The sequence below is a fragment of the Cervus elaphus genome, chromosome 11 (genome assembly GCF_910594005.1).
Source record: "Cervus elaphus chromosome 11, mCerEla1.1, whole genome shotgun sequence".
NCBI classification, from domain to species: Eukaryota; Metazoa; Chordata; class Mammalia; order Artiodactyla; family Cervidae; genus Cervus; species Cervus elaphus.
The window spans coordinates 77,594,616-77,622,281 of NC_057825.1; the positions used below are offsets into that span (position 1 = coordinate 77,594,616).

Sequence of the window (27,666 nt, forward strand, 5' to 3'; positions counted from 1 at the left end):
CTCTGGGCCTATGATTACCTTAGTAATAAATTTTATGCAAAATTTCAACATCATCAAAAATTCTAAAGTTTGGGCTAGCAATAGAACAGTAAAAGGAAAAACTTGAAGCCATAATCAACAAAAAATTTCTCTAATCAGGATATTAAAAACATATACATACCTTATCTTCTTGACTACGAAAATAATACAATGTTTTTCCTATAAGTTTACACCAGACTCTCTTGGAATAACCATGTTTTACCTGAAATCATATTTCAAAGAATTATAAATGTAGCTCAGAACTCTGACACCTTAAAGTATAGCATATACACTCTATCTGAAGCTATTTGAACAGCTATCCAGTTTGCTCAAGTTATAAGTGACATTTCAACCAGACTATCTGAATGCTATTTGCAATTTACCTGTTATACTAGTATCATGGCATGTTTGCTTCATGCTCACCACTCAACATTTAATGAATGTTTACTAGATGTCAAGTATTACACCTAAGACTAAGGCTTAAAAGATGCCAATTTCACAAGTATTTTTCACAGTTTCCATATTATATAGATTTCCAACAATCCTGTGGCTCTCCAGGTTAACACATGTTAGAAACAGGAAGACTGAAACCTAAGAATTCCAGTGATTTCCAAAATACAAAAGTTTCATTCATTCAAAACACTTGATGCCTTCTCCAGAAGGATACACACAAAATAATAAAGCAACATCAAAAGCTACTGTTACATATTGAGTACTTCCTATATGTCAGGAACTATCTTTCGTGACTGGGATGGAATCTGAATCTGGTTCTTGACTCTGAGTAGTCAGGGACTGGTCCAGGCACTGGGGGGACAGATATGAACAAGACAGTTTCCTTCCTTGAGGAGCTCACTGCCTCACGAGGCAGACAGACAAGCAAACCAGCAGTGTGCTATGTATCTTCATTAGAAATACAAAGTTTGCACACTTAGATGTGTGTGTGAGACATTTTACACACATGTTCTACACATTTACACATAAATTTGTCCTGAATATTACAGGTTTTTCACTGGTCAGTGGATTTAGTAAGATCCTCACTATTGGGTTTCACAGCTGGTGCGATGGTAAAGAACCTGCCTGCCAATGTAAGATCCTCACTATGAGTTCCTCCCTGCCCCAGTCCTGTCCAGGTTCAGGCACTGAAGATCTCTGTCAGACAGTCCCGGCTATACCCTCAAGTCTAGAAAAACACCAAGAACCCTATTCCCTCCAGTGGATAAGATCTGTAATGGGTTCTGTTGCCCCAGACCTAGAAGGTGGTATGCCTGATTGAGCTTGCCTAATACTTCCACTACCCGGGCAGCCCCGCCAATTTTTGCCTTGAGGTTTGACCCTCTCCTTCAATAGTCAGAGTGGACTTCAACCTGGAGACACCCACCACTGGAAAACCAAGACACTGGCTGGTAAAACCAAAGCCCAATATTCCGTTGTCATGCTTGCCCATGGTGACAAATATGAAGAAGAAAAATAAAGCAGGAAAAGAGAAGAAGTGCTTGAAGAAGCAGGGGATGTGTTTTACAATTTAACATATGGGGGTCAGGAAGGCGTAATCAACACTGAAGAGTCCAGCCCTAGAGGAGGGAGGTGAGCTACGCAGTCACCTGAGAGAACACTCCGGGCAAGGACGCAGCAAGCACCAAGGTCCTGAGATGGCGTGTGTCCATGTGTCCGAGACTGAGCGAGTAAGGGGAGATGTCACGGGGGTGGGGGCGGCACGTGGGGCTGGGAAGCACACATATTTTGCGGGGACCTTGTAATGACAACATTTAAACAGAGAAGAATGGATTTTGCAGTGGGCAAGTCACAACAGCAGAAAGGGCCTGGGTTCTGAGGTCAGATGGACCAAGGTTTAAATCCCAGTTCTACCACACACTGGATAGATGATGCCCTCAGGCAACTGACTTGACCTCCCAGCTTCTATCCTTAACGTGGGATAACTGTACACCTCAGCGGGCTGTTGTATGACCAAAGGAGAAAATGTAAATAAAGGATACTAATAGTTACTCAATAAACACTTCCTTCCTTGCTATGCATAAGGAGAAGTAAAACACATGTTTCATTTAAACCCATAAATGCAGCCAGTCTTTGGGCTTTCCAAAGTATGGTTTAAGCAAACAAATAACTCCACCATCTAACAGTCTGATGGATTTAGAATGTTGCTTAAGGAGAAACAACAACAACAAAAAATGTTTCATTTGGCAAGAAATGCTTCAGTTTAATTGAATTTAGAAACATGTACTTACAGAAAAATATACTGGAAGTTTTAAATAGTTTGTGTTATACAGATTACTTTTTTCTTCTTTGAAACAAACTCCAGAAAGGAGTCTCACTAAAATTGAAGCATAATGCATCTGGCTATAAAGAGTATACTTCGGAAATGATTTATCTTTAAATAAAGCAATGTGTGCCTTTGAGGAACTACAAATTAATGAGGACTTCTGCCAAGTCACTGTAAAAGCTGTGTTTTAAAAACATAGTCTATCTTTTTAGGTAAATCTGATTATGTTAAGATTTCTCCCAACTCTGACTTATTCTGGGAAAAAAATCATAATAAATTACACTAGAAGAATTCACACAAAGATTTAAAGACAATTTCAAACTTCAAGGCTTTGGTGAACTAAAAACCTGAAAGAATTTTTTTTTTTTACCTTGCATCCATAACAAAGGTACTTGTATCGGTTCTCTCTGAAACTTTGATGACAAACAGTGCATTGTATCCTGATTGGCCTTTGTCATCACACAAAACACAAGCTCCCAAGGTCTTCTCTCCTCTCCTGTATTTTCATGCCTGTAACCTTCTCCACTACTAATCCTGTCACCTATCTCGCTGACTTCATCATCCAGAGGAAACTCTTTTGATAATAATAGCTAGCATTTTGGATGTCTTTATGATGTGCCAGGCACTGTTCTAAAGCACTTTGCACAATTTATTTAATCTTCCCAGCACCCTGTGAGATTGGCACCAATATTATTCCCACCTTACAAAAAAGGACACTAAGGCACAGAGATGCTAAGTAACTATCCACGGCCCCACAAGCGGCAACTTTCAGAGCCAGGACGTGCCCTGCTGTGCAGTCTGGCTCCTGAACTCTTTCCCGAGGCTCTGTGCTGCACTACCTCCCTACAATCTTAACTCACAGTACCTCTTGTTCTTTTCGTTTCTAAAAACCTTTGCTGTCCCTCCATTTTTGCTACTCATCCCCTTGGCCACACCCTGGTCCTTTTTCCTTCATGGGGAACGGCGCCACTTCTGAAATTGACATTCTACGTTCTGACCTCAGCCTCCCCCCAGCTCCCTCTCTCCTCACTCATGCCACGCTCTTCGTTGACCTCAGTGCCTCTCCTGACACTACGTTCCCTCCCAGCTCCACTCTCTCTCATGTGCCAAGAAGCAGGGACAGTCCTCCAAATTCGGTACTGCTCTTACTCATCTCCCCATCACCCCTGAAAACACCGCAGTGCACTTCGTGCATCTGACACTGCAGATCACTCCCTGCCTGTCAAACACTCCACTCCTGGCCTCCATGACGCACTTTGCAGGGTCTCTTCACATATCTCCTTTATGTGTTCTCAAATTTGGGAAACCTCGTGTCCTATTAACAGTCCCCTGCTCTTCTCACCATACACATTTTCCTGGATGATTTCTCTCACTGGCATGGAGTTGACTATCACATGCACAATGATAATTCCCCAAATCCTTCTCTCCAACCGAGCCTTCTCCTCTGAAGGAGATTCTGTTGCCACGGCCTGCTGGACTTCTTAATGCAGGTGTCTTCACAAGCTGTAAAACTGACAAGTCCCCACAGGACCTTTTGATCATCCTGAACGGCTCCTCTCTTCTGAGGTCTCCATCATCTGGCACCATCTCTCACCCAGCTATCCTTCTCTTTCCCACTTCCTAGTCGCTGGCATCAGTCTAACTGAAGATTTTTACCTCCCAACATTATTTAGATTCACCCTCTGGTCTCTCTCCCAATGACCAGTTCAGAGTCTCATCCTCTTCAGGAAAACCACCCCCACTTACTGTTCTTAGAAACTCCAGCTTGCTTCCCACAAATTCATCTTCCTCTCAGCAGAGCAATCTGTTAACAACTTGAACACAGCCATGCCCCTGTTACAAACCCTGAGGGGTTCCACATCACCTTTAGGACGAAGAACAAAGTCCTTAACAAGACCAAAATAGTCCTCCACGATCAGGACCCCCCAACTCTTTCTTCAAAGGACTTGCTCTTTACATAGGTGGCCACGCTTTGAGACACTGCGTCTTTTGTCCATGCTGTCTTCCAGCCTCGAATACCTCCCTTTGCCCATTTCCAAAATTAAATCCTACTTCTCCTTGGAGACTCAGTGCAGGCAAACCTTCTCTGAGAAGTTGTTCCTGACCCCACAGTCTAAATTATTCAGCTTTTCTGTGCACCTTATGATGCATGTCAATAATAGTGCTTTATGTATTAATATATCACTATAAATATGCTTATGTTCTTTTCTTTCCCACTAGATACGAGGCTCTCTGGGGGATGGGGCAGCAGTCTAATCATCTAAATATCTCAGCTCCTTGCTTGACATGGGATAACTGTTCAATACACGTATTTTAAAATAAGTGAATTTCTATATAGGAAATGTTCTTCCAAAGCATTAAAAGTTGCAAGACTAACTATCCAGAATCAAATTAGTCAAATTCTTAATATCTGCCTACATATTTCTGTACTTAATAATAACAGTGTGACAACTTGAAAAAGTCTCCTCCCCTGCAAAGTATTCAAACACTGCTCTGCCGTATCTGGGATTGTAGCCTGAATGTGAGCTCAGAACAAGTCACTCGCAAAGAGTTTTTCTCATATAAGGCTTTGCAGGTGAAAATATGGGGGTGGACAACCCTTCATAAATGGTAGGAAGGAAATCTAATAAGCATCCTGTCTATAAATCCTAGTGGTTTAGTCATCTGATAATCACATCAACTTGCACTCATTTAAAATGCAGTTGTAAAATGGGAAGCAGGGAAAAGTAGAAATGTAACAGGAGTGAAACTTGACAAGGCATGCCGATAATTAAAAATAAGCAAAAAAACCAAAAACACTGATTGTGAAAGAAATTATAAACCTTTAGCCACGAGACCATATGAAAGCCTAAGGATTTGATATACACAGTCCTTGAAACAGTAGGACAACTAGTTACTTTGAATTTGATTTAAAGAATGTGATTTAAAGTAGCACTGGGTTCATTGGAAAACATATATTAGCACAATACCAGGGAGTTCTCAAGCCCATGACTAAAAGAAAAAACATTTTCATGGTGATAGAATGATCCGGAAAAACACATAGTGCATCTCTTTGTTGAATGTATTTGTTAATTTTTTCTCTTACTTTTATTTATTTATTTTTTTTAAATTTTTTCTCTTACTTTTAGAATAGTTGGTTGGTCTTTGTAAATATTACTGAAGAGCACCCACCCATATTCCCACATTAATATTAAGTATAATATTAAGTATTAATATTAAGTATAAATTACAGGGTGGCATAGCTCACCATAGTTAAATTTCTCGTCTCTTACATAAATAAAGCACATGAGTGATGCATGATGATGCAAAGATTACTTTCGTGTGCAGTATTTTATGTGTAAATATTTTATTGTATTGTTAAAAAATTTTAAATAATATTTGTCAGCATAAATCAATATTTACTCATTCTAAAAAAGTTAGAAAATAATTCACCTATGTATGTTTGAGGTTGACAGACTTGTAAAATCTTTTAAAAAAGAAAGCCAGACTTTATACTATAAAGTTAGAAAACAGAACTAAGCAGAAATGAAGTAAAAACCACACAGAGATATCCAGTATACCTTACTATATATTTCCTAGTCAGACATTTTTCTACAAATATGCTTACCAAAAGTGGGATAACTATGTAATACTCTACACTTATTTTATCACCTAACAACACATCATAATCTATTTCTAAAACATTAAACATTCTTTTGCACATTTAAAATGACTGCACAGTAAAGCATTACCTGATTATATAAATATTTAAAACTATCCCCTACTCCATATCTAAGATGATCTCAGTTTTTCTGTATTATAAACCATGGAGTGCAAGTAATATTTCTGCAGCAATGGAAATGTTCTATATCTTGAGAGAGTGACAGTAAATATCTACCAAAACTGATTCAATCCTGTACTTAAAACCTGCATTTCAATGCATGTTAATTATTATCTCTTTTTTTAAATCAGAAAGAGGATGCTGTGATGGACATCTTCATACTTAAATGTTTTGCAAATTAAGATAATTTCCTAAGCATAAATTTCTTAGACTGAAACTGCTGGATCGAAGTCTAAATATTTATCTTCTTAAAACATTTAATATTTATTCATTTATTTGTTCATTCAAAAATATTTACTGAGTAAAACACTTTGGCCAAGACATTGCCAAACTGCCTTCTAAAGTAAACTCAGTAGCAAATTTCTTAATTTGTGTCAATACTGTATTTCATACTTTTAAAAAAGGTCCTCCCTTGATCAGATTTTTAAAAATATTCATTACTTCTTGCTTTTTAAGAAAATTATTAATGACAGTAGAACATTTTCTTATATGTTTATTGATCATTTGTGTTTCTATCTCTACCTCTCTCATTGTGTTCTTTGTTCTTTCCCCTCACTGATATTTACCTTTTACTTACTGATTAAAAAAGCTTGTATTTAAGTTTCAAATATATTTTCAAAGCTTCTCACTGGTCTTTTAAAAATTTTGCTTAGAGGAGTTCTGATAGTAAGAACATTTACGTTTTTACGCAGGATAGTCAAATTTGTCATGTTTCATCTTTATGGTTTTTGTCTTTGGTATCAAACTTAAAACACTCTTTCCCACCGCAAAACAACATAAATAATATATATTCTGTGATGCCCACTCTTCATGATTGCGGGGATAATTCTCTCACTGTCTGCGACACTGCTATTGTATATAGAGTTCCCACCTTGGTGAGCAATCCCTTCACCGTTGGTTTGCCCTCAGGTTGCAGGAAAAGGGGGTTGGCAGCTTGTACTCGAAGAACGTTTTGTAACACTTTAATCCATTCCTCCAATATATTGGGGGAATCTGCAGTCAGATAGTATGTGTGTTTTTCAGTGGTCAACTAGAACGGGATGAGAAAGAGATAGAAAAGGAAACTAGAGATTTTAGAATAATTATCATTTCCTTGTCCATTTTTCAAATATGGACTACCTAATATGGAAACAAATAAGCTGCAACTTGAATCTTAGGTTTCAAATAAATGATTCTATAAATCATGTAGCATATTTTAACCACTTTTGAGAAGGACAATTAACTTTTTGTGGCAATAGTTTTTTCACTTCCATTTATTTTAAAACTTCCATTTATTTTAAAACTCTTCATACTATTATGCTTTGGGGTCACGATTTTTTAATCTTATTTTCTCATTAGATTTTCCTTTTCTCCCTTAAATGTGCTATGGAGTCCTAGTTGTTGAAATGAGGAGCAGAGTAGTTGCAGTTTCAGAAGCCTACAAATGATTCTTTTTTTAAATAAATGTTTATATTTTTTAATTGGAGGAAAACTGCTTCAGTGTTGTGCTGGTTTCTGCTGTACAACAATGCAAATCAGCCATAAATACACTGATTCTCCTTTCTACATTTTGGGGCAGTCCTCAAGTATTAGCCACTGAAAACAATGAAAATGTACTTTTCTAATAAAATGTTGTATTTCACCCTCCAAAAGAGGAAGATAAGAAAATAACAATTATGGAAGGCATTTCAGAAATAAATCATCTGAATTTTAAGTCACCTATCCAAACTATTTCAATAGCTTGTTTTGTTTTGTTTTTTAAACTTGGCAAAGGTTTCCTGCAAGACTGGCATTATGTGTGTGTGAAATGGTCAGCAGCCCCCTCTGTGGTGTGACTTCGTGGGAACTAGGACAGCCCCTCTGCTCCCTAATATCCTTCCCACTTAGGTGTAAGAGCATCTGAAGTTCACAGAACTGACATTTTCTGGTTCTCTATTATAAATTGCGAACACTTCTGAATTCAATAGTACATTAAAATATGGATATCTTATTGGGAATTCATTTATCAAATATCCCTCCCCTAAAATAGCTTGACAGCTTGAGAATTGAGAATGGCTGGGAGGGTTAGGAGTGGGGAACAAACAGTGTAAGGGATCAAGGGCAAAGAAAATACAGTGGAGACTTACTTAACATAAACTCAGGTTATAACATAGTTTTAACTAAGAAATCCCAGGGTTTTACCCATTTTAGGGGCATCAAACTGATCACCAAATGGAATAAAAAAATTCTGAATACCCAGTCTTCATTCTATTAGCTTATAAAATTGAGAATTGAGTTTTACATGATATAAAAAAGAAAAAAAAATACCTGAACTGTTTGCTTGTTATCTCCTCTTAAAATGCTGCAGGATGCACTAAGTTCAATATGGCCCTGTGGTTTTCTGATTACATCGCTCTGTATGAAGGGAAGAAAACCAATGCAAAGTGATTACCTGTAATAGTCATAATAAGAAATGATTTGTCTCATTAATTGCATTATGTGGAAGAAAATCTGTCAGGAGTCTGATTTATAGATTGAGGAATTCAGTTCTAAATAACAAGCAATTTCCACTCACCGGAGATTTGTAGTAAAGTAATTCACCACCTTTAAGAACAAACCATCTCCGCTTCCAAGTCTTGACTTTACCACTCATTTTTAATAAGTAGCCAGATTTTTCCAGTGGTTCCTAATTAAAGAGATTTTAAAAAATATTTAGGTTCCCTTTGGAGACTCTAACAGATTCATTAATTTAAAAAAAAAACAAAACCCCTGACTAAGTGTTTACGTTTTTCCCATTGTCACTGGAAGATGAGCAAGTTTTCAGGAGCTTCTGCTCTGGCTGTGAGTACTCCAAGTCTGTGGAGTAAGCATCTGGGGGAATAGCATAATCGCTTTCAGAGGCCACAGAAGAGAGAGACACACCTAGATGAAAAGAAATAAATCAAGTCAATATTTAGCAATTGGATGGTCCAAATGCTGGTTGTCAGTTTTCCTAAGAAATACATCCATATCCCAAATCATCACCCTTCCTAGACTAGATGTATTCCATGCCTTTCACCATGAAGTACCTTTAAGGCAGAAAACAGAGCTAAAGGGTTAAGGACTATCATGCAGATCTCCGAGGAAGTCAAAGAAACATAAATAATATTTTGGGATGATTGTAAGTACAGCTATTTTCACATATATAAAATGTATGTAATAGTCTAATAATGTGTTTTATTAAGAATTAAAAATACATGTATTTACATATTGACATGTAGGCAAGACACTGAGTTGGGAAGATCCCCTGGAGGAGGAAATGGCAACCCACTCCAGTATTCTTGCCTGAAAAATCCCATGGACAGAGGAGCCTGGCGGGCTACAGTCCCTGGGATCGCAAAGAGTCATACATGACTGAGCACCTGAGCACAGAGAGCACATGCATACGTAGGCAAACAATGCTGAACCTTAATTTATCAAGACTTGTACGATCACACTTTAATACACTTAATTTTTGTAATCATTTGAAAGTAACATCACATTAAAAGAACATAGGAGTCCAATACTACTAGTGTATAGATTTTGAAAATCTTGCATAAAAGAGAAGCAATAAAAAAGATATAAACTGACTACTTCATTTGCCAGCAGCTATAATGCAAAATTCAAAGGAACATTTTTCACAATAATTCACTTGCCATTTTAGAAAACAACTTGTAAGTTGCAAGTCACATTGGAGAGTCACTACAATTGGAGATTTTGAAAATATTAAATAAAATCAAGAACTTAAGTCATTATTCATTATAGTATCTGGCAATTTTTAAAGTGTCTATTAACATTGAAGGGCCATGTTAGGATAATTTCACTATATTATTCTTCTAATTTATTTGACTAAGCCAAGTAATGGATGTGATAATAGTAGGATCATTATTTTTCAAAGAATAACAGAAATTTCAATCTACCAAAGGCCTCAGAGATCATTCTGGTTCAGGCCCTCATTCTCTAAGGAGACTAAGGTCCACAGATTAAAGGATTTGTCCAAAGTCAAATAGCCAGGCAGAGGCAACGTTGGAATGCAAATCTCAGGCTCTTAGCCTCAAGATGCTACGGACAGAGCAGAGAACAAAACAAATTTCTGTCCTTGTGGAACACAGATTATAGCTCGGGGAGACAGACAAAAAACAGAGAGCAAATGCTATGGAAAAATAAACCATAGAGCCAACTAAAGAAATAAAAAGCGCTAGAAGCTGGAGAAGAGTAAAGGACTGCACTGGAATAGTGTGGTCAGGGCAGCGCTCACTGAGAAGGCAGTGTCTGAGCCCAGCAATGAAGGAGAAAAGGAAGCAGCCACGACGACATCTGGGGGAAGAATACCAAGTAGAGCAAATACTCAGTGCTCAGGTCCTGCAACAAAAGCATACCTGGCATGTTCCAGGAATAGCAAAAGGGTCTGGGTGGCCAGAGCTGAGTAAGAGAGGAGAAAGGAGGAGATGAGGTCAAAGACATCAAAGAATCATGTAATACCTTAGAGTCAGTATAAGGAGTCCTTGCAATGTTTTCAGCAAAAGTGTGATATAACCTGATTCCAGCTGTTGAGGGGGCAAGGTAGTAGCAAAGAGACCAATGGAAGCCAAAATGTTAAACCTATGAGAGTTGAACAGGTCCTGTTGAAGCTGAGGGGCTTGGGAGTACATAGGGGTTCCATGGAACAGTTTCAAAACCAACATAGCTTTTGTGAAATACAGATATCATTTAATATGACTGACTCTCTCTAGAACCTGTATCTATGCCGAACATTTCTTCAAAATTCACAAAAATTGTAGACCTGCCCAAAGGAAGTTTTCTTAATATCAGATTAACCACCACATTTTTAGGTGTATTCTCTGCCATTTAGCAGTGTAATGAATTTAGCTGAAGTAAGTCCATCCATCCTATAAATTACTCAAAATCAAAAAGTAACTGTAAAAGAGAAACCTCATTTAACCTAAGTATTTCACTTTATTCCTATAACTAAGTGATCTCTCTTTTACAGATAAGCTTTAAAAAAATAGATTATCTTGTCTGCAATCACAAAGAAAATTCAGAAGAGGATTAGTACTAAAATATGTGTCTTAGTCCTCGGTGAATATTCTTTCACTATGAGCTTCCTGGTGGTGCTAGTGGCAAAAAAAAAAAACCCTACCTGCCAAGTGCAAGAGATATAAGAGACGCAGGTTCCATCCCTGGGTCAGGAAGATCCCATGGAGGAGGGCATGGCAACCCACTCCAGTATTCTTGCCTGGAGAATCCCATGAACAGAGGAGCTTGGCAGGCTACAGTCCATAGAGTCATAAACAGTCGGATACGACTGAAGTGACTTAGCACGTGTGAGTGGAATGCAGTACTTTGAGATTTTTTTTTTAAGTCCTATTGTAGAGATAAAATTCCCACTAAATATCCTGAACTATTTGGAGTTGTCTTGTGTGTGTGCAACCATCCCTTACCTCGCTTCAAGGCTCTGGGGCTGCCTGGCCCACTCCGACTGCGAGAGTCAGACTCCGAGGTCCGGGAGCTGGATCTTGAACTGTCTTCTTCTTCTGACCCAGAGGAGTCATCCAGGAATGGGCTGCTGCTTATCTGGGTCGCCTTCTAAAGAGAAACAAAATAGCGTCCCTATGTGTCCATCTCCAAAGTTATCTCTCTCTTTAGGTACAGAATTTTACCAGAAGTTATGGAATAAGGTTTTTTTAAGGAATAGAAGAAAGCATCTTGCTATTATCAAAGTCACACTTGTTAAATTCCAAATTCCAATCAGAAAGGCTTTTGTAAATGATAAAAGATTCCTAAGACCATAAGACTGTTCATATCTGATACTTTTTTTCTGATGATACTTATTTTAATCAGGCACTTCACACAAGGGAGGGGAACCCTGGCATTTTGAAGATTTGAAGAGCTTTCTAAATTAGTTGCTTTCTTTACACCATTAACACAATTTCCTTTAAACAATTAACAGTTATGGACGGGGTAGAGGCTCACATGCAGCATAACAAAAATCGAACATATCAGACCTCTATTACGCTGATTAAAATAAGTATCTTCTCGAGATTTTTCCATTTCTTCTCTTTTAATAATGTGCTAGTGTGAACTTCTAAAACTCCTTATAAAGGGAGTTTATATAAAATGTTAAGAATGGAATTTGGAGCTTGAATAAACAGTTTTTTTGACCCACCATGAAGAGACCCATGTGTTTAACAATAATGAGTTACCCCCTTCAATGTCGTATACACTGGGGTTGTCACGTTCTTGTATATCAGAGATGTATAAAGTCCTGACGTGGTGTAGGAAAGCATTGCAACAGAATCTGAAACAGAAAACAAAATGATTTTTTAAAAAAATAGATCTAACTAGCACTTAGGTCTATTTCTTATGAATGTGAATTAACAAAATTTCTAATAAAAGAGACACTGATGAACACATGATATTTATTATGCAGCCTACTTTAAGAATGATGGCATCTACAGTTTAAATTATACACTCTCTTACATGGTTCATTACATACCCAAGTGTGCTAGCTCCCCAACTAGCCGATAACCTCTTTGAAAGTGAGGATCTTAGCTTTTGTTTCTTTGGTATCTCCATTCAGCTCAGGTTGGGTGGAAATGAGTACAAATACCTATTGACTGATTCAGTGAGCAGTACCCTGTGAAGATATTCTCTGATTATTCAGAGACCTATTGGTGACCTGGCGTTAAAATATCATCACTTTTAATCCTTTAGCAGGTGAACCTCAAATTGAAAGGTTAGAATATATTTCCTGAGTGGCAAAAATCAATGATAGACAGCCGGAAAGGAATAGAACATTAATGGTTACCTTTAAGATACAGATTACAGATAGGAAAGGAAGGGGCCAGTAGAAGGAACTACAGAAAAATGTCTCTTTTTATTTCGACAGTTCTTTGTGGTTTGGTTTTATTTTTCATAATGAGCATGTATTTTTTTCTATAATAAATTTCTGAAGAAAGAAAGAAAGGAGGAATGTGTTTTAAACTCTGGAAAAAGAAGACATAGAGATCCAATATTTTTACAATTTAAACAGCTGAAATTGCAGTGTCCAGGATTTAGCTTCTTTGGGGTAAAATTATGAGATACTTGCTACATGAGAGTTGACCATCAATGTGCCCCTATACTAACATGAATTTCAATTTTAAAATATAAATCAGCAACTTCAGGAAGCATTTTCTGAAAGTTAGCAAAGCTGTGTTTATTCAAATGACTTTGGACATTTAGGAAATTCTTGGCTAGTGAAATGGCAATACAAAATCACTTATTCTTTAAAAAAATATTTTTATTATAGTAAAAAACACATAAGATAATATTTACCATCTTAACCACCTTTTGAGTTCAGTTAGTGTTAAGCATATTCACACTGTTGTCAATCAGATCTCCAAAACACTTGTATCTTGAAAATCTGAAACTCTATACCCATTAAGCAACTGCTCCCCTTCCACAACTCTTCTTAACCCCTAGGAACCACAACTCTGCTTTCTGATTCTAAGAATTTGACTACTTTGGATACCTCATGTGAGGGGACTCATACAGTGCTTGTCTTTTGTGACTGCTTATTTCAATTAGCACAAAGTGCTCAAGGTTCATTCATGATGCAGCATGCAAAAACACTTACTTTTATGAACATTCTCCATATTGAAGGCCTCAGACATTCGAATGCCTGATTTGGCTACAGCATAAATTCTGCTTTCCTAATGTAAAAGAGAGATTTAAGCTGGATATTTGAAGCAAAGAAGCAATTACTTTCAATACATATGTTTTTCATTTGTTCTTCATTTAACAGTCACCAGAGTACAGCATTATTATAAAACTGTCACCAGTGCCAACTAAAATATGCCACTGTGAACAGCACTGCAGAACTTTTTTCCATCCATTAGTCACTCCATTATCTTTGTTCCCAAATTTTTGCTTAGTATTTTAAATTATTTTGAAAAGACAGGTAAAAAGTAAAAGAAAGCTTGTTCACAACCACTGACTATTCATAAACACCACCATTAATATGCCATCATTTCAGAACATGGTCCAAGAAAAAGAAGAAAACCTTGAATGGCTGTAACATAAAGCCGGAAACCATTTCTTATCTTTCACTACACACAAATATCATCTTTAACAATCTACCATTCTAGAATATGGTTAAAGAAAAAGAGAAAGCCAAAACTTGAGGTCAGAAAGCACATACAAAGTAGCATTAAGTGCTATCACCTTCATATTTCAGTGAAGTTGAAGAAACACCTGAAGTCAAATAATAAGTGAATTTGAGAAATGCAATAGAATTTATACAATCTTGTTCCAAAAGTAGGTTGTTATTTTGTTTTCTCTTCTTCTGTGAGATTTCTCAAATGGGTACTGGAAGGCTACTGGCCCTGTCCCTATGAGAAAAGGGACTCCAGGTTGTTCCTAACACACAGATGTCCTGAACTTTGTAACACACCTAACCTGCACAACTGTCTGGGTCAGGACACAGCAGGCAGTCCTCTTTAGGACTATGCCAGCCAGGGGCTTTGAAGCAATGTGCATGAAAACTCAAATCATCTGAGACACTTTAGATTGAAGAGTCACTGATGGAATGAATCAGAGGCAGCTTCTCTGACAGCGTGATGGTGAGATACACACAGAGACAAATAGCAGAGTGGAGAGAATAAAAAGACACATAAAAAAAAAAAAAAAAAAAGACACATAAAAATAAGATAGTAAGTGAGAAGCCATGAGAGACAAAGGTGATAGTCAGCAGTCATGACAGAAGCAGATAGTCACTGCAGACAGGACAGGGCAAGCGAGCCATGGGACCAGGGACAATGGGTGTCCCCTGTCTCTAAGGTGCTGACCGTCAGAGGTGCCGCTGAATCATCCATCACATGACCTGCTAGAGTGAGTGCTGTACTTTTGAATGATATTCCAGTTCAATAAGGATGGGCTATGCCTTCAAACTGCCTTAAAATAAACCCCTAAAAGCCCTTAAAATAAACTTTCATAAATTGAGGTGATTAGAATATACCTCTTTAACGTGAAACTTGAAAATACCCAACAAACAGAAATAAAACCTCAAACTTGGCCAACGTGCTGGAAGGCTTCTGCAAGGCAATACTACTTTTTCAGGACTGGATAGCTTCAGAAGATAAAGTCAAGAGAGAAAAGCAAAAAAGCAGTAAAAATGGTTTGCCAAGTAAAATGAACGTGAAAGCCTAGCCTAAATCGCCAACATAATCTCAACATAACAAAAGCAGCAAAATTTCAACTCCTAACTGCCTAAAGGGTAACATAACTGGAATTCCAGAGACTCACGTGCCAATAATGTCCATTTTTTATGTTATCCAGAATTTAGTAATAAACTGCAGGTGGTTTCAAGTGGACTTTGCAATGAAATGTTCTTTTAAAAGTAAATAAAAGGAATACATCTCAAGGTCTGAATTTATAGTTGGAAAACATAATTGCCTTCTTTGCTTAAAACTGCATTGGTCACTAAATAAAAAGTAGTAACAGAGCATGACTCTGAAAACCTCAAAATCCTACAAACCAGATGATTCTCTTGAGGCTAAAGGTTAAACTATGTCAGTATGTGAAGGAAAACTTCGATCTAAAAAACAGATAATTTCACTTTGTTTCAAACATAGGAAGAATTTTTAAAAATTATTTTCATGAATTTATTTGGGGGGCTGTGCTGGGTCTTCATGTGGCACATGGGCTCTCTACTTGCACCTCATGGACTTAGTTGTCTGGAGCATGTGGGATCTCAGCTCCCCAATCAAGGATTGAACTCCCATCCTTTGCATTGGAAGGTGGACTCCTAAACACTGGATCATCAGGGAGGTCTCAGGAAGAATTTTCTTAATCTAGTGATTCCCAAGAAAGTGAAAGTGTTAGTCACTTCAGTCTTGTCTGACTCCTTGTGACCCCATGGATCGTAGCCCACCAGGCTTCTCTGTCCTTGGGATTCCCCAGGCAAGAATACTGGAGTGGAGTGCCCTTTCCTTCTCCAGGAGATCTTCCTGACCCAGTGATCGAACCCAAGTCTCCTGTATTGTAGGATGATTCTTTACTGTCTGAGCCATCAGGAAGCCCACGAATCACACAATTAATAGGTTAATTATTATATTAATGGTCAATGTTTCAATGGAAGAAATTTCAAACTGTTCTAGATACAGGAAGGTGCTTTTGGTTAAAGCAATGGATTGATAAGCTCATGATGAGTAAAATTAAATTTCTCTTAAAGCCAATCAAGTAAATAATTAAGTTCAAAACTTGATGACCAGTAGGTATCCTGGTCCAGAATTTACCCACCATTAGAGAGAACCCTTTTTCCTCACCCTGATATTTCCACATGGTATGCATGTGTGCTACGTCGTTTCAGTCGTGTCCAACTCTCTGCAACCCTATGGGCTGTAGCCCGCCAGGCTCTCCCACCCATGGAATTTTCCAGGCAAGAATACTGGAGTGGGTTGACATGCCCTCCTCCAGGGGATCTTCCCAACCTAGGGATCAAACCCGCATCTCTTACATCTTCTGCATTGACAGGTGGGTTCTTTACCACTAAATCCACCTGAGAAGCCCCCTTCCATGTGGAAGGCACTCCAAAAATTGACCACTCCTGATCTCTAGCCAACCATTCACTTCCTCCTCTCTAAGAAAAAGGAGTGGCTTAATGTGACAGGAATGCCTAGAAGGAGAAACTGAACATGCAGAGACCAGCGTCTTCCCCTTTCCTTTCTCTTGAGAAGTAGCTGTTGCACAAAAACAACCATTTGTTCTTTCTCTAGACCATAAGCTTTAGAGAAGCCGGGCCTCACGGGAGGGAGTCTGTGGCAGTTGGTCCAACACTACCTGCGCCTGGGTGACAAAATCCAGCAATTTCCTAGGTGCGGTATTGGCTTCTGTGCCCACTAATTCTCTAAAATCTGTTTTATCAGTAATAAAGGTAACATCTGGATGTCCCATTTGTCTTACCCTTGTGTCTTATTTCTCAACTGATTCAGGGGAAAAGAGAAGGGAAAACTGAATTCTAAAAACTGGGAATGGTCAGAACAAAGCTGGACTGGAAAAGAACCAGGAAAAGAAGTAAAGCAAAATCAGAAAATGAGTGTTGAGAAAAAACAAACGTGTGTGCACTGCGCACAGCAACATAATTTACCCAAGAGGGAAACCGGTGCAGAGGTGGAGTTGGAGGTTTGCCACAGGCTGCCTTCTTTGCTGAGTCGCAGGCTTCCTGGTCCTCTGAACATGGGGATTCCAAGCAGTCATAGGAAAATAATCCATCATCACAATTAGTGTCCATGGTCTCTAAAATTTCTGTACTGTCGCCATCAACTAGATCAAGATCTGTTTCCTGAGGTCTCAGTGGGCGTATCATGCTTATAGCGTTTCTGTTTGTGCCAAACATCCTGTCAGAACTTAATTGTGGCTGGCTTAGGTGCCTTTTGGCTAGTGCGATGCTTAAGCTGAAAATATTAGGAATCCTTAATTTGGGGGGTGGCAGAGTTGAGGAAGGTCCTAGTTCTGTGCCTTTTCCAAGGAGGGGGTTAGGATGCTTTGGACTCAAAGCTGGGGTCAGAATAGGGCTTGGGGTGTTGGCTTCACTCGAGGAAGATGAATAATCCAACCTCTGAGACTGAAATTTTTTATTGAGTTCGTCTGAGGAACTATCACGCTCCTTTTTCCTTGATCCAGAATTTCCCTTTCCAAGAGGACAATTCTGAGCCTTCCACTGTGCCTCCTGTTGCCAAGAATACAGCTTCTTGTGTTCTGGTCTCTTTATGCCAAAGGTCTCTTCTTCAAATATTGAACTGCTGTCGTCAGAGGCTGTGAGATATGTCTCACTGCCCATCCTGCTACTTTGGACCCCCTCCTCTGATGTGTGGCTGGAAAGCGTAGACGTGTACCTGGACTTGGATCTTCCTTTGCTCCCATCTTCCTCATCGGAACTCCAGTCACTCCCGGGAGCCCCAGAATTCTGGGATGTGCCACCATCCATCACAAAGCTCGTCCTTGTTTTACGAGTCTGCTCTGACATGCAAGGGCCTTGATGCAGTGTTCTCTGACCTCGGTTGTTTTCTTGAATTTGGTTATCAGCAGATTTTTCTGGAATTTCCATCTCTAGAAAAGTATACAGTATATTGGCACGCTGTCTTTAATCATACAATCTTTCTGCATATTTAGCTTTTTATATCTATACTGTACAGACTGGAATTTTCATTTGAATCAAGTTGATTTACATTACGCTTTCAATGTCTTTTTTAAACCCAACTTTGAAAACTGTAAGCTTCCTATAGACTACAATGCCCTTACACTCAACAGAACAGTATCAAAATGAAACTGCTTTTTACAAAGAAACATGGAGGAAAAAACTGACAATAGACCAAGGAGCGATAATACAAGAAGCAAAATGAAAAACAGGGCCACACTGACTATCAAAGATAGCAGCCACTAGAAAAATGAACACCATTAATTCTATTTTAGAAGCAAAAAAAAATGACAACCCTATTTCTACTAAATTTCAAAATTATCATAAGTAAATTAAAACATAATAAATATAAAGCTATTGTTTAAAAAACCTTTATTCCCAAGCTTCAATACATGAAATATGCAAAACCGTAAAGAAAACATACACAGAGAAAAGCTTTACTCACTCTATTTCGGTTTAATCATAACTACAAAATGTATCTTTATAATAAAAATAACAGTCTTTAAAAATGTCTTTAGACATGGCATAACTAATAGAATGAACCACTGACTTCATAAGCAATGAACTTAAAATATAGTCTGAAGAGTACAAAAGAAAAACTTTGAAAATGTGAAAACACAGACAGGACCTTCGTAATTAAGGCTATACAGGCTCCACAAATGGGTATCAGGCAGTTTGTTAAATCTGCAGATGAGCAAGAGCTACAGTCCAGGCAACCTCAGCTGAACTGAGCTTTACTGAACTGAAAGTGAGAAAGTTAGAAAGTGAGGAAAAAATGAAAATGATTTCTCAAAAAAAAAAAAAATCCACGTAACAGCATAGAAGCAAGTACCAAAGGAACCCTCTGAACGGAAAAAACATTATGTAGTTTTCAGAAGTTCATAACCAAGCATAGAGACAGCTCTTAGGGCTATAATTTTTCTCCTTTGGAGGAAGGAAGCAGGAGCTGAAAATAGAAAAGACGCAAGTTCAAGTCTCTCTAAAATATTTGGGAAAAGTCACACTGGTGTTGACAAAGCCAGAAGCCAAACAAAGCAAAATTTAGAAGGGTTTCAAGACTAAAAGAAGGGTACAAATCTGCACACAGGTCCAGAGTTTGAACATGTGGCAAATACTTTCTTCTTTGAGGCAATAAAGGGAAATCAAAGCAGTTAACTAAATTTTCACCTGGTGTTCTTTTTCTTTATCAGTTTGCTGCATCGTATTTAATTTCATATTGAATATTAGATAATTTTTTATATTTTAAATAAATAATGAATAGGAAGGTCACACTCCTAATCTGAAACTCGCATTACTCTTAACAAATGATTTTTCCTTTTTTAAAAAATGTTGAAGTAAATTCCTCTAGTCCATAAATACCTTCTATGTCTTTTCCTTCCGTGAACTCAGGTTCTTTAGATGATATCTTGCTCGTTTCCTCAGATTTTACAACTTGAGGAGGACTCCTTGCTCGGGACAAAAAGCACCCAAAGGTCAGACTGCTCAGACGCTGGCCTTCTGAAAGCTTTGGTGTGGAAACAACTGACTTCTTTCCTTGAACTTCTACAAGACCATTAATCAAAATCAAGATCTGAACTTTTCATAACACTTTGTTAAACAGAGAACCAAAGCATAAATAAAAACATGGACAAATCACTCCTTAGACCAGAAAAAAGCCTAAAGTTCATCTTTATTTCTGTATAATAACTTGGAACCCTCAATGTCAAGCACCACACACCAATGTTTAATATCTGCTTATATATTTTGATGGTACAAAATATTTTTTAACTGCAAAGAGAAAACTTTCTAATCCTTTTAAAAGTAGTTAGCTCTCAAACAAGCCACAAACAAACAAAAATCCATATGTAAATATAAACAACTAGAGAGTTACAGCTTCTTGCAGTGTCAAGCACTAGTAAATACCAATGAAGTATGTACTGATAAATTTGATTGCTGGGTAATGCTACTAATAGTAAGAAAGTGGGAATGAGGTCTTGGTTGTCAAGACAACCCAGGAAAATTTAGAAGATCACTGGGGCAAAAATCACATGATCACTGGAGGAACTTTTGCTTGTCATAGTTTTCAGTGTGGTTCTCATAAGAGAGCAAATAAAGGGACTTAGTCTATGACCATGATATGGAGAACCTTAATCACATAGAGGAAAAAAGGGGAGGGGAAAGTTTCTAGACAGAGAATTCAGATAGCTAGGTGAGTGATTACTCAAGCACCTAGTGAAAGTGAAAGTGAAAGTCACTCAGTTGTGTCCAACTCTTTGTGATCCCATGGAATTCTCTAGGCCAGAGTACTGGAGTGGATAGCCTTTCCCGTCTCCAGAGGATCTTCCCAACCCAGGGATGGAACCCAGGTCTCCTGCATTGCAAGCGGATTCTTTACCAGCAGAGCCACAAGGCAAGCTCAAGAATACTGGAGTGGGTAGCCTATCCCTTCTCCAGGGGATCTTCCTGACCCAGGAATCAAACCAGGGTCTCCTGCATTGCAGGCGGATTCTTTACCAACTGATCTATCAGGGAAGCCTGATAGAAAGCATCTAATCATGGCTTTAATTCATCTTCTGGGACTTGTAGCACTGCTGCTTATAAGATTAAAAACATGGAGTTTTCAGCGATAGTAAGAAAAGTTTCCAAGAAATTAAATTCTCAACTCTGAAAGAGCACCAAAGGGTAAAGTTAAATAGTAACTGATAATTGAGTAGAGATACAAAAATATCTTTAAACAGTGTCCACCTTCAGATGTATCTTTTAATATTTTCATATTGACCAAAGAACTCACAGAACTAATTCATGATATTTTAATAATCACATATGCACATGAAGTGAAGTGAAGTGAAATCACTCAGTTGTGTCCAACTCTTTGCGATCCCGTGGACTGTAGCCCACCAGGCTCCTCTGTCTGTGGGATTCTCCAGGCAAGAATACTGGAGTGGGTTGCCATTTCCTTCTCCAACATATACACATAGATATTTTGAAAGCACTATATCATATCTATATACGTCATATTTATTCTTCTCCAGTAATGCCTAGGTTCCAAGGATCAATAATCCTTAGCCTCCAAAACTAGAAGGCTACCAGTGAGGACTAGAATTGCAAGCAAAAAGTATTAGGGAAATAGCATTTTGCGATTAGGCTTAGTACATATGATCTATTTAAAAGAGGGTGAACAACACGAAGACCTAAAGCTTTACTTATAAATATGGAATTCCAGATCAACTAAGAAGAATACCAATTTTTTTTTTATTATATAGGTAGAGGAAATGTGTTACATAAGAAATATATTTTGGTCTTTATCCATGGTTCCTGGCACACAGCTCCTAAAACCCTTGGAATTTCCTAAGAGTGATAAAAATGTCTTTTGTTTTCATAACAAGCCCTTTCAAACACTTCTGAATATGTATTAATGAGGTGATTTCTGGAAAGCCCTGAGATGGCCTCAGGATGGGGTTGCCAGGGGAAACCAACCAAATCATGAGAGGGTTAGAAATTTCAGCCTCACCCTCCACCCCCTACCTCTGACCTCAGGGGAGGAGGAAAGAGGCTGGAGGTTGAATTGATCACCAGTGGCCAATGATTTCATCAATCATGCATCCCTACGTAGTGAAACCTCCATTAAACCTCAAAAGGATAGGGTTCAGGATGCTCCAAGTTGGTGAACACATGGAGATGCTGGGAGGGTTTTTACCTGCTAAGAGCCTAGGAATTCTGTGCCCCTCCTCCTGTATCTTGCCCTATGCATCTCTTCTATCTGACTCTTCTTGAGTTACATCCTTTGTAATAAACCGGTAATTTAGGAAGTAAACTGAGTTCTGTGACCCTTTTTAGCAAATTATTGAACCCAAGGAAGGGATCTTGGGAAACTTGGATTTACAGTCTGTTGGACAGAAGCAAAACTATCCCTCTGTATTTTTGTGTGAGTTCAGTGCCTGATCAGAGTGGAGGTGGGTAGTTTTGTGGGGCTGAGGGATCTGGTGCTATCCAAGTAGATAATGTTGGAAGTGAGTTAAATTTGTAGGACACCTAGTCGGTGTATGTTGAGAACTGGATAATTGCTTAGTGTAGGAAAAACTTGCACACATCTCATATCAGAAATATTAAGAGACAGAAAACAGGAGTCTTTTCCCTTTACAGAATGACAGCAATAGATACTAACATGCAGTAGACAAAAGGCTTTCACACATCCTATGATCAACACCCCCCATGAAACTAGTTAGACACTATTACAATCACCATTTTACTGATGCAGGAAGAAAACTGGAGATATAACACAGCTATTAAATTGTGGGGCATTAAAGTTGATTTCAAAGCCCAAGTTCTTTCTACCACACCAGTATTCTTCCAATGCATTCTATGAAACTCCAGGGCTTTGTGGCAATGTTGCAGAGAAACAAGAAGAGGCAAGAAATGCAAGAAGAGGCATGGGTGAGACCAGGTCTGTAGAACTCTGGACCCATAACCCAATACAATTTTTACCAATTTTTATTTAAGATTCTACAGGAAAAAATGTTTTAAAAAGGGTTCTTCTAAGACTTCCCCAGCAGTCCAGTGTTTAAGACTCTGCCTTCCAAGGCAGGGGGTGTGGGTTCAATCCCTAGTCAGGGAACTAAGATCCCACATGCCACAGGATACAACCAAAAAATTAAAAAATAAATTAAACTTGTTTTTTTAAAAATCACTCATTAAAAAAAGAAAGGGGTCTGCTGCTAAATAAAAGTGTGAAAAGCACTATCCTAGGCCATCGGTCTAAGAAGCACAAGCTAAGTATACCCCCTGGTGACCTACCTTCTGGTCAGCTATATGTGTACTTGCGCGGCTATCACACCAGTAGCATATTAATAAGTAAATCTCTATCTTTAACTCTATTACCCATCCTTTGGCTTTGGAGTTAAAAAGAAAACAGACCTAAGTATTGGAAAATGCAAAGAGCTTATTCACATAAAATTCTGCGCAAAGTATTCAGGCTGTAAGAATTTCAATCACCAATGAGCACAATGCTATAAAGTGAAAATAGAAAACAACAAGACTGATTATTTTAAGTAAACATACCCCAAAATTAAATGTTCAAATTACCCTCTTTGGGTTATTCACTACTGTCTAGCTATGCTCATATGGACATGTGGCTATTTAAATTTAAATCAATTTAAATTAAGTAAAATGTAAAGTTCAGTTCCTTAAGTTGCACAAGTCATACTTCAAGTGCTCAACAGTAAAATTCTACACAGGCAGATAAATCGAATTAGGCTACCTTAGTCAAGTGCCCATACCTTGTAGCTTTGACTGTATTGTTTTTATCTCTTCAGTTTGGTTTTGGTTGATCAAACGAAGATTCTGATTCTCCAATTCCAACTAAAAGAAAATAATTTCTAAAATGTACCAGTAAATTGTAACATTGAGAAAATGTTAATACCTCATTAAACATAAACAAAATACCAAAGAAATAACTAAATATCAGATGAATTTATCAGCACAGAATATCAACCTAGATAATTATGACTTTAATATTTATTCTTTCCAGAGCTAAAAGTTTTCAATGTTTTTCATCCCTATGCCTTTACCACTGTGAAGTTATTTTAAACCAAATTATTTCAGCATTTAGTCTGACATATAAACTAAATAATGTGTACCACTCAGATAATATTGAATACATTAATTTTATGAGAAATTAATATTCTCACTTATTCTTCTCTAATTACTTAAAGTTAACTATTTAGAACTAAAATCAACTAATTAGAACGAGACTACTTAAGACTGATTATCATGATTCTATCAATCCTTTTTTAACTTTAGAATTACATAAGCCATTAAAGTGAAAGCTACCTATCTCATATTAATCAAAAGTCAGCAGCACCACCAACTGATCAAAATTTTGTTTCAGATATTCTGATGACTGATCTATTTGGAAGAAAGGAAAAGTTAAGAAAAGATAAATATGGCAATAAATACCTCATTCAACTTAACTGTTACCCATTCTTTGATCTTAGCTGCTTTCTCTTCTATTATTTTAGCTTCTTGAATCCTTATTTGTTTCTGAAATAACATTAGCAGTTTGTTTAGTTCAAACATAAGCTCACTGGCCTGGAAATAGTACAGTTACAGATATGAAAGACAAGTCTACTTAAAACTTGTTTCCAAGTTAAGATGTCTACCTTTAAATTACCAAAAGAGGATAAAATGAGAATGGCTGTCCAGCAGACAGAATAATAAAAGCATACATATATATTTCTAGTTTTAACATCTGCTAGTCTTTCTCTGAAAGGTCATATGCCAAAATCAATCCACTGAATTTATCAATAAAATAAACCATTTCTGGAAACACCAGGGTTTAGAACAGTGGAAGAGAAGTCAACCAGCTGAGTGAGAGGAGAATTAGAATCTCTTCTGGGGTATGGCTTGCTTCCCCCTCAAGTGCTATAGTTTTAAAAGGTTCAGAAAAAATAAAGATTGAGAAACTCTAGCTCACATCTTGGAAAAGGAAACAGCAAACCTCTTCAGTATTCTTGCCTGGAAAATTCCATGGACAGAGGAGCCTGGTGATCTACAGTCCATGGGGTTGCAAAGAGGAGGACACGACCGAGCGACTGAGCACAGCTCACATCTGCCAACCTTTAAATCCGGCTATGGTCACAGGACTGCTGAGACTGCGACTATCATATAAATCCCAGTCGGTGGGGGCTGAAAACCACAGATCTACAGCAACAGTGACATCCAGAGAAGTGAAAAAAAATGCTAAAAATAAATGATTAATCACTGAATAATTTTATAGTGGTTATATCTAATTGATGCTAAATGACTTTTTAGGTTAATAACCTTAATGCAATTTTTTTCTTAAAAACTAAAAAAAAATAAATACTATAAACTTGATCTCAATAGTGAAAGTGAAAGTGAGGTCGCTCAGTCGTGTCCAACTCTTTGTGACCCCGTGGACTGCAGCCCACCCGGCTCCTCCGTCCATGGGATTCTCCAGGCAAGAATCCTGGAGTGGGTAGCCATTTCCTTCTCCAGGGATCTTCCCGACCCAGGAATTGAACCCGGGTCTCCCACACTGCAGGCAGTCGCTTTAACCTCTGTGCCACCAGGGAAGCCCATGATCTCAATAAAGTGATTTAAAAACAGTGTACACATTTCTAAGCAGAAGGATTAGTGTCAAACACATGTTTAAATTTTAACCTTCCATAAACATTTCTAACACCCTAATAATCTAAAGCAAAGATTTATTGGAAACACTTTACAGGTATAAATGCCTGCTGATAACCAAGTGTTTCCAACATAAAGACTCACATCCAGAAAGTGGCAGATTCTGCCTTGGAATCATTCTGGGCTTAAAGACAATGTATTTAACTTGCACTTTTCACCAGTAAATGTGATGTAATCTTAGGGGTTACCAAGTGAGATTTCTGACCAAAATTTAGAAATTTAGGCTTTCTCTTTTTAATTTTTGCAATTATGTATAAATGAATGCACATATTTAGGACTCTTTGATGATCAGATTCTTCCTAACCTGCTCTTCAAGTTGCAGTTCCAAGTTTTGAATGATGTCTTCTTTTTCCTGTATTAGAGCTTCCAGATCTTGACACTTTTTATACAACCTTGTCTCTGATTCACTGGTTTGAATATTAGCTGCTTTTAATTTCTCTTCCATAACTTGTACCTAAATTCAGAGGAGAAAATATTAAAACTATGCATGTACTTAATTTATCATAGTATTAAATTCAGATTTTACTTTAACATTAAATAGATTCCTAAAAGATACCATCATAAAAGGAAAACGGTGAACAGTTTTAATATTTAACAATTATAAAGTTTAAAGACTAGACTATTTTCCCAAGTGATGTTATTTCTGAGGTGTATGAGGATACATAAAAGATTCTCAGGATGGGATGGGGTGGGGAGGGAGGTGGAAGCGGGGTTCAAGATGGGGAACACATGTACACCTATGGCTGATTCATGTCAATATATGGCAAAAATCACTACAATAATGTAAAGTAATTAGCCTCCAATTAAAATAAATAAATAAATTTTAAAGAGTCTCAGAATATTGCTGTCATGTAAGGAAATGTACATGTTAATTAGATCTATGATAATATGCAAACTATCATATAAGCATAGAGTCAGAAAGTTTCCAGCCCTCATTTTTTCATATTTAAAAAAAGTAAGAATGTCAAGTAAAAAAGTTGAATGGTGAGATAACACTCAGATTGGAGGACCTAGTATAATAACACACCCTAGGGAAAAAAGCTGACCTTCCAGTGAAAAGGATACATATTTTCGATGGAAAACAAAAGAACCTTAAAACCCCAATGATGAAGTCATAGAAAGTGAAAAAGCGTGACAGTCAAGATAGAGGTAGGAGAATACACTCTGTGAGGATTTACTCATTCAATACTTTAACAAATATTCAATGAACACTTGCCAAGAGCCAGGCCTAGTCCAGGTCCTTAAGAAGACATCAGTTTTAATAAAGCAGACCCCCCCTCCCCCACAAATCTCTACCTGCATAGAAATTACCTTCTAGTAGGTAAGAGAGATCACAAATACAATAAAGATTAAAAATCACACAGTATGTTACAGATGGCAATAAAGCTAATGGGCAAAATAAAGCAAGACAAAAGAGATCGCTATACGACTAGGGGCTGTTATGCTTCACTTTAATATCTAATATACACTGGCTCTGCTTGGATATTCTGCAAAACACATCTGGGCATACAAAATCTTTGAAGAGATATGTGTGATGTTAATATTAGTAAGAAAGAAAATAAATTACTGGGCACCATACACAATATTAAGACTTTTATTCTATATACTCCCAGTAGGTAAGAATATAATTCTAGTCATGTTTCAGATTATAGGGGACAAAAAAAAAAAAAGATATAAGGCCATTTTAGAAATTATAGTTAAGATGAAAAATCTTAAGCTATTAAAGCATCTCTGAAAAATCACAACAGACTTACTTAAAGCTCAAAAATACTTGACTAATGAGGACTCCTAGAAGGAGGTGTTAAGGCTAGTTCAGTTTTGTTTTTTTAACCATGAGTACAAAGTTTCATTTGTGAGTTCACTGTATAAATGTAAATTCAACTCAACTGCCAAAACTGTCCTATTTAAATACCACTCACATGGCTGGAAACTATGAAAATAAGAGTAGATCCAAAAAAATAGGAGAAATAATGTATTCTACAATCCAAATGACAATTTTAAGTAACTTTAAGATTTAGATTTTTTTCACATAATATAGCAGGCTTTCTGCAGGAACTTCAGACCAAGAGGTCAAGGACAAAGGCCTATTTCAGAGATACTGTCCTGAAAAAAGCCAGAGGCAGAGAGACAGCTGGACAATAAATACCAAAGGTCAGTGTTAGGATCGTATTGTCAGTTTCACACCGGGTATTCTGTAGCTTTGGGAGCAAG

At 37.6% G+C, this 27,666-nt stretch overlaps 1 protein-coding gene across 2 annotated transcripts in view; it reads right to left on the bottom strand.

Moving 5' to 3' along the window:
* The window catches only part of PLEKHH2 (pleckstrin homology, MyTH4 and FERM domain containing H2), a 95,808-nt gene that overhangs the window by 40,767 nt on the left and 27,375 nt on the right, over positions 1-27,666 (bottom strand). For both annotated transcript variants that reach the window (XM_043918135.1, XM_043918134.1), the window contains 13 exons: positions 25,760-25,909; positions 24,205-24,288; positions 23,526-23,607; positions 19,630-19,812; positions 17,221-18,182; positions 13,711-13,786; positions 12,296-12,390; positions 11,534-11,678; positions 8,860-8,996; positions 8,650-8,760; positions 8,403-8,489; positions 6,988-7,146; positions 161-241 (listed from right to left, as the gene is read on the bottom strand). In XM_043918135.1, the coding sequence (XP_043774070.1) occupies positions 161-241; positions 6,988-7,146; positions 8,403-8,489; positions 8,650-8,760; positions 8,860-8,996; positions 11,534-11,678; positions 12,296-12,390; positions 13,711-13,786; positions 17,221-18,182; positions 19,630-19,812; positions 23,526-23,607; positions 24,205-24,288; positions 25,760-25,909 (2,352 nt within the window). The remainder of the gene's footprint in view (positions 1-160; positions 242-6,987; positions 7,147-8,402; positions 8,490-8,649; positions 8,761-8,859; positions 8,997-11,533; positions 11,679-12,295; positions 12,391-13,710; positions 13,787-17,220; positions 18,183-19,629; positions 19,813-23,525; positions 23,608-24,204; positions 24,289-25,759; positions 25,910-27,666) is intronic.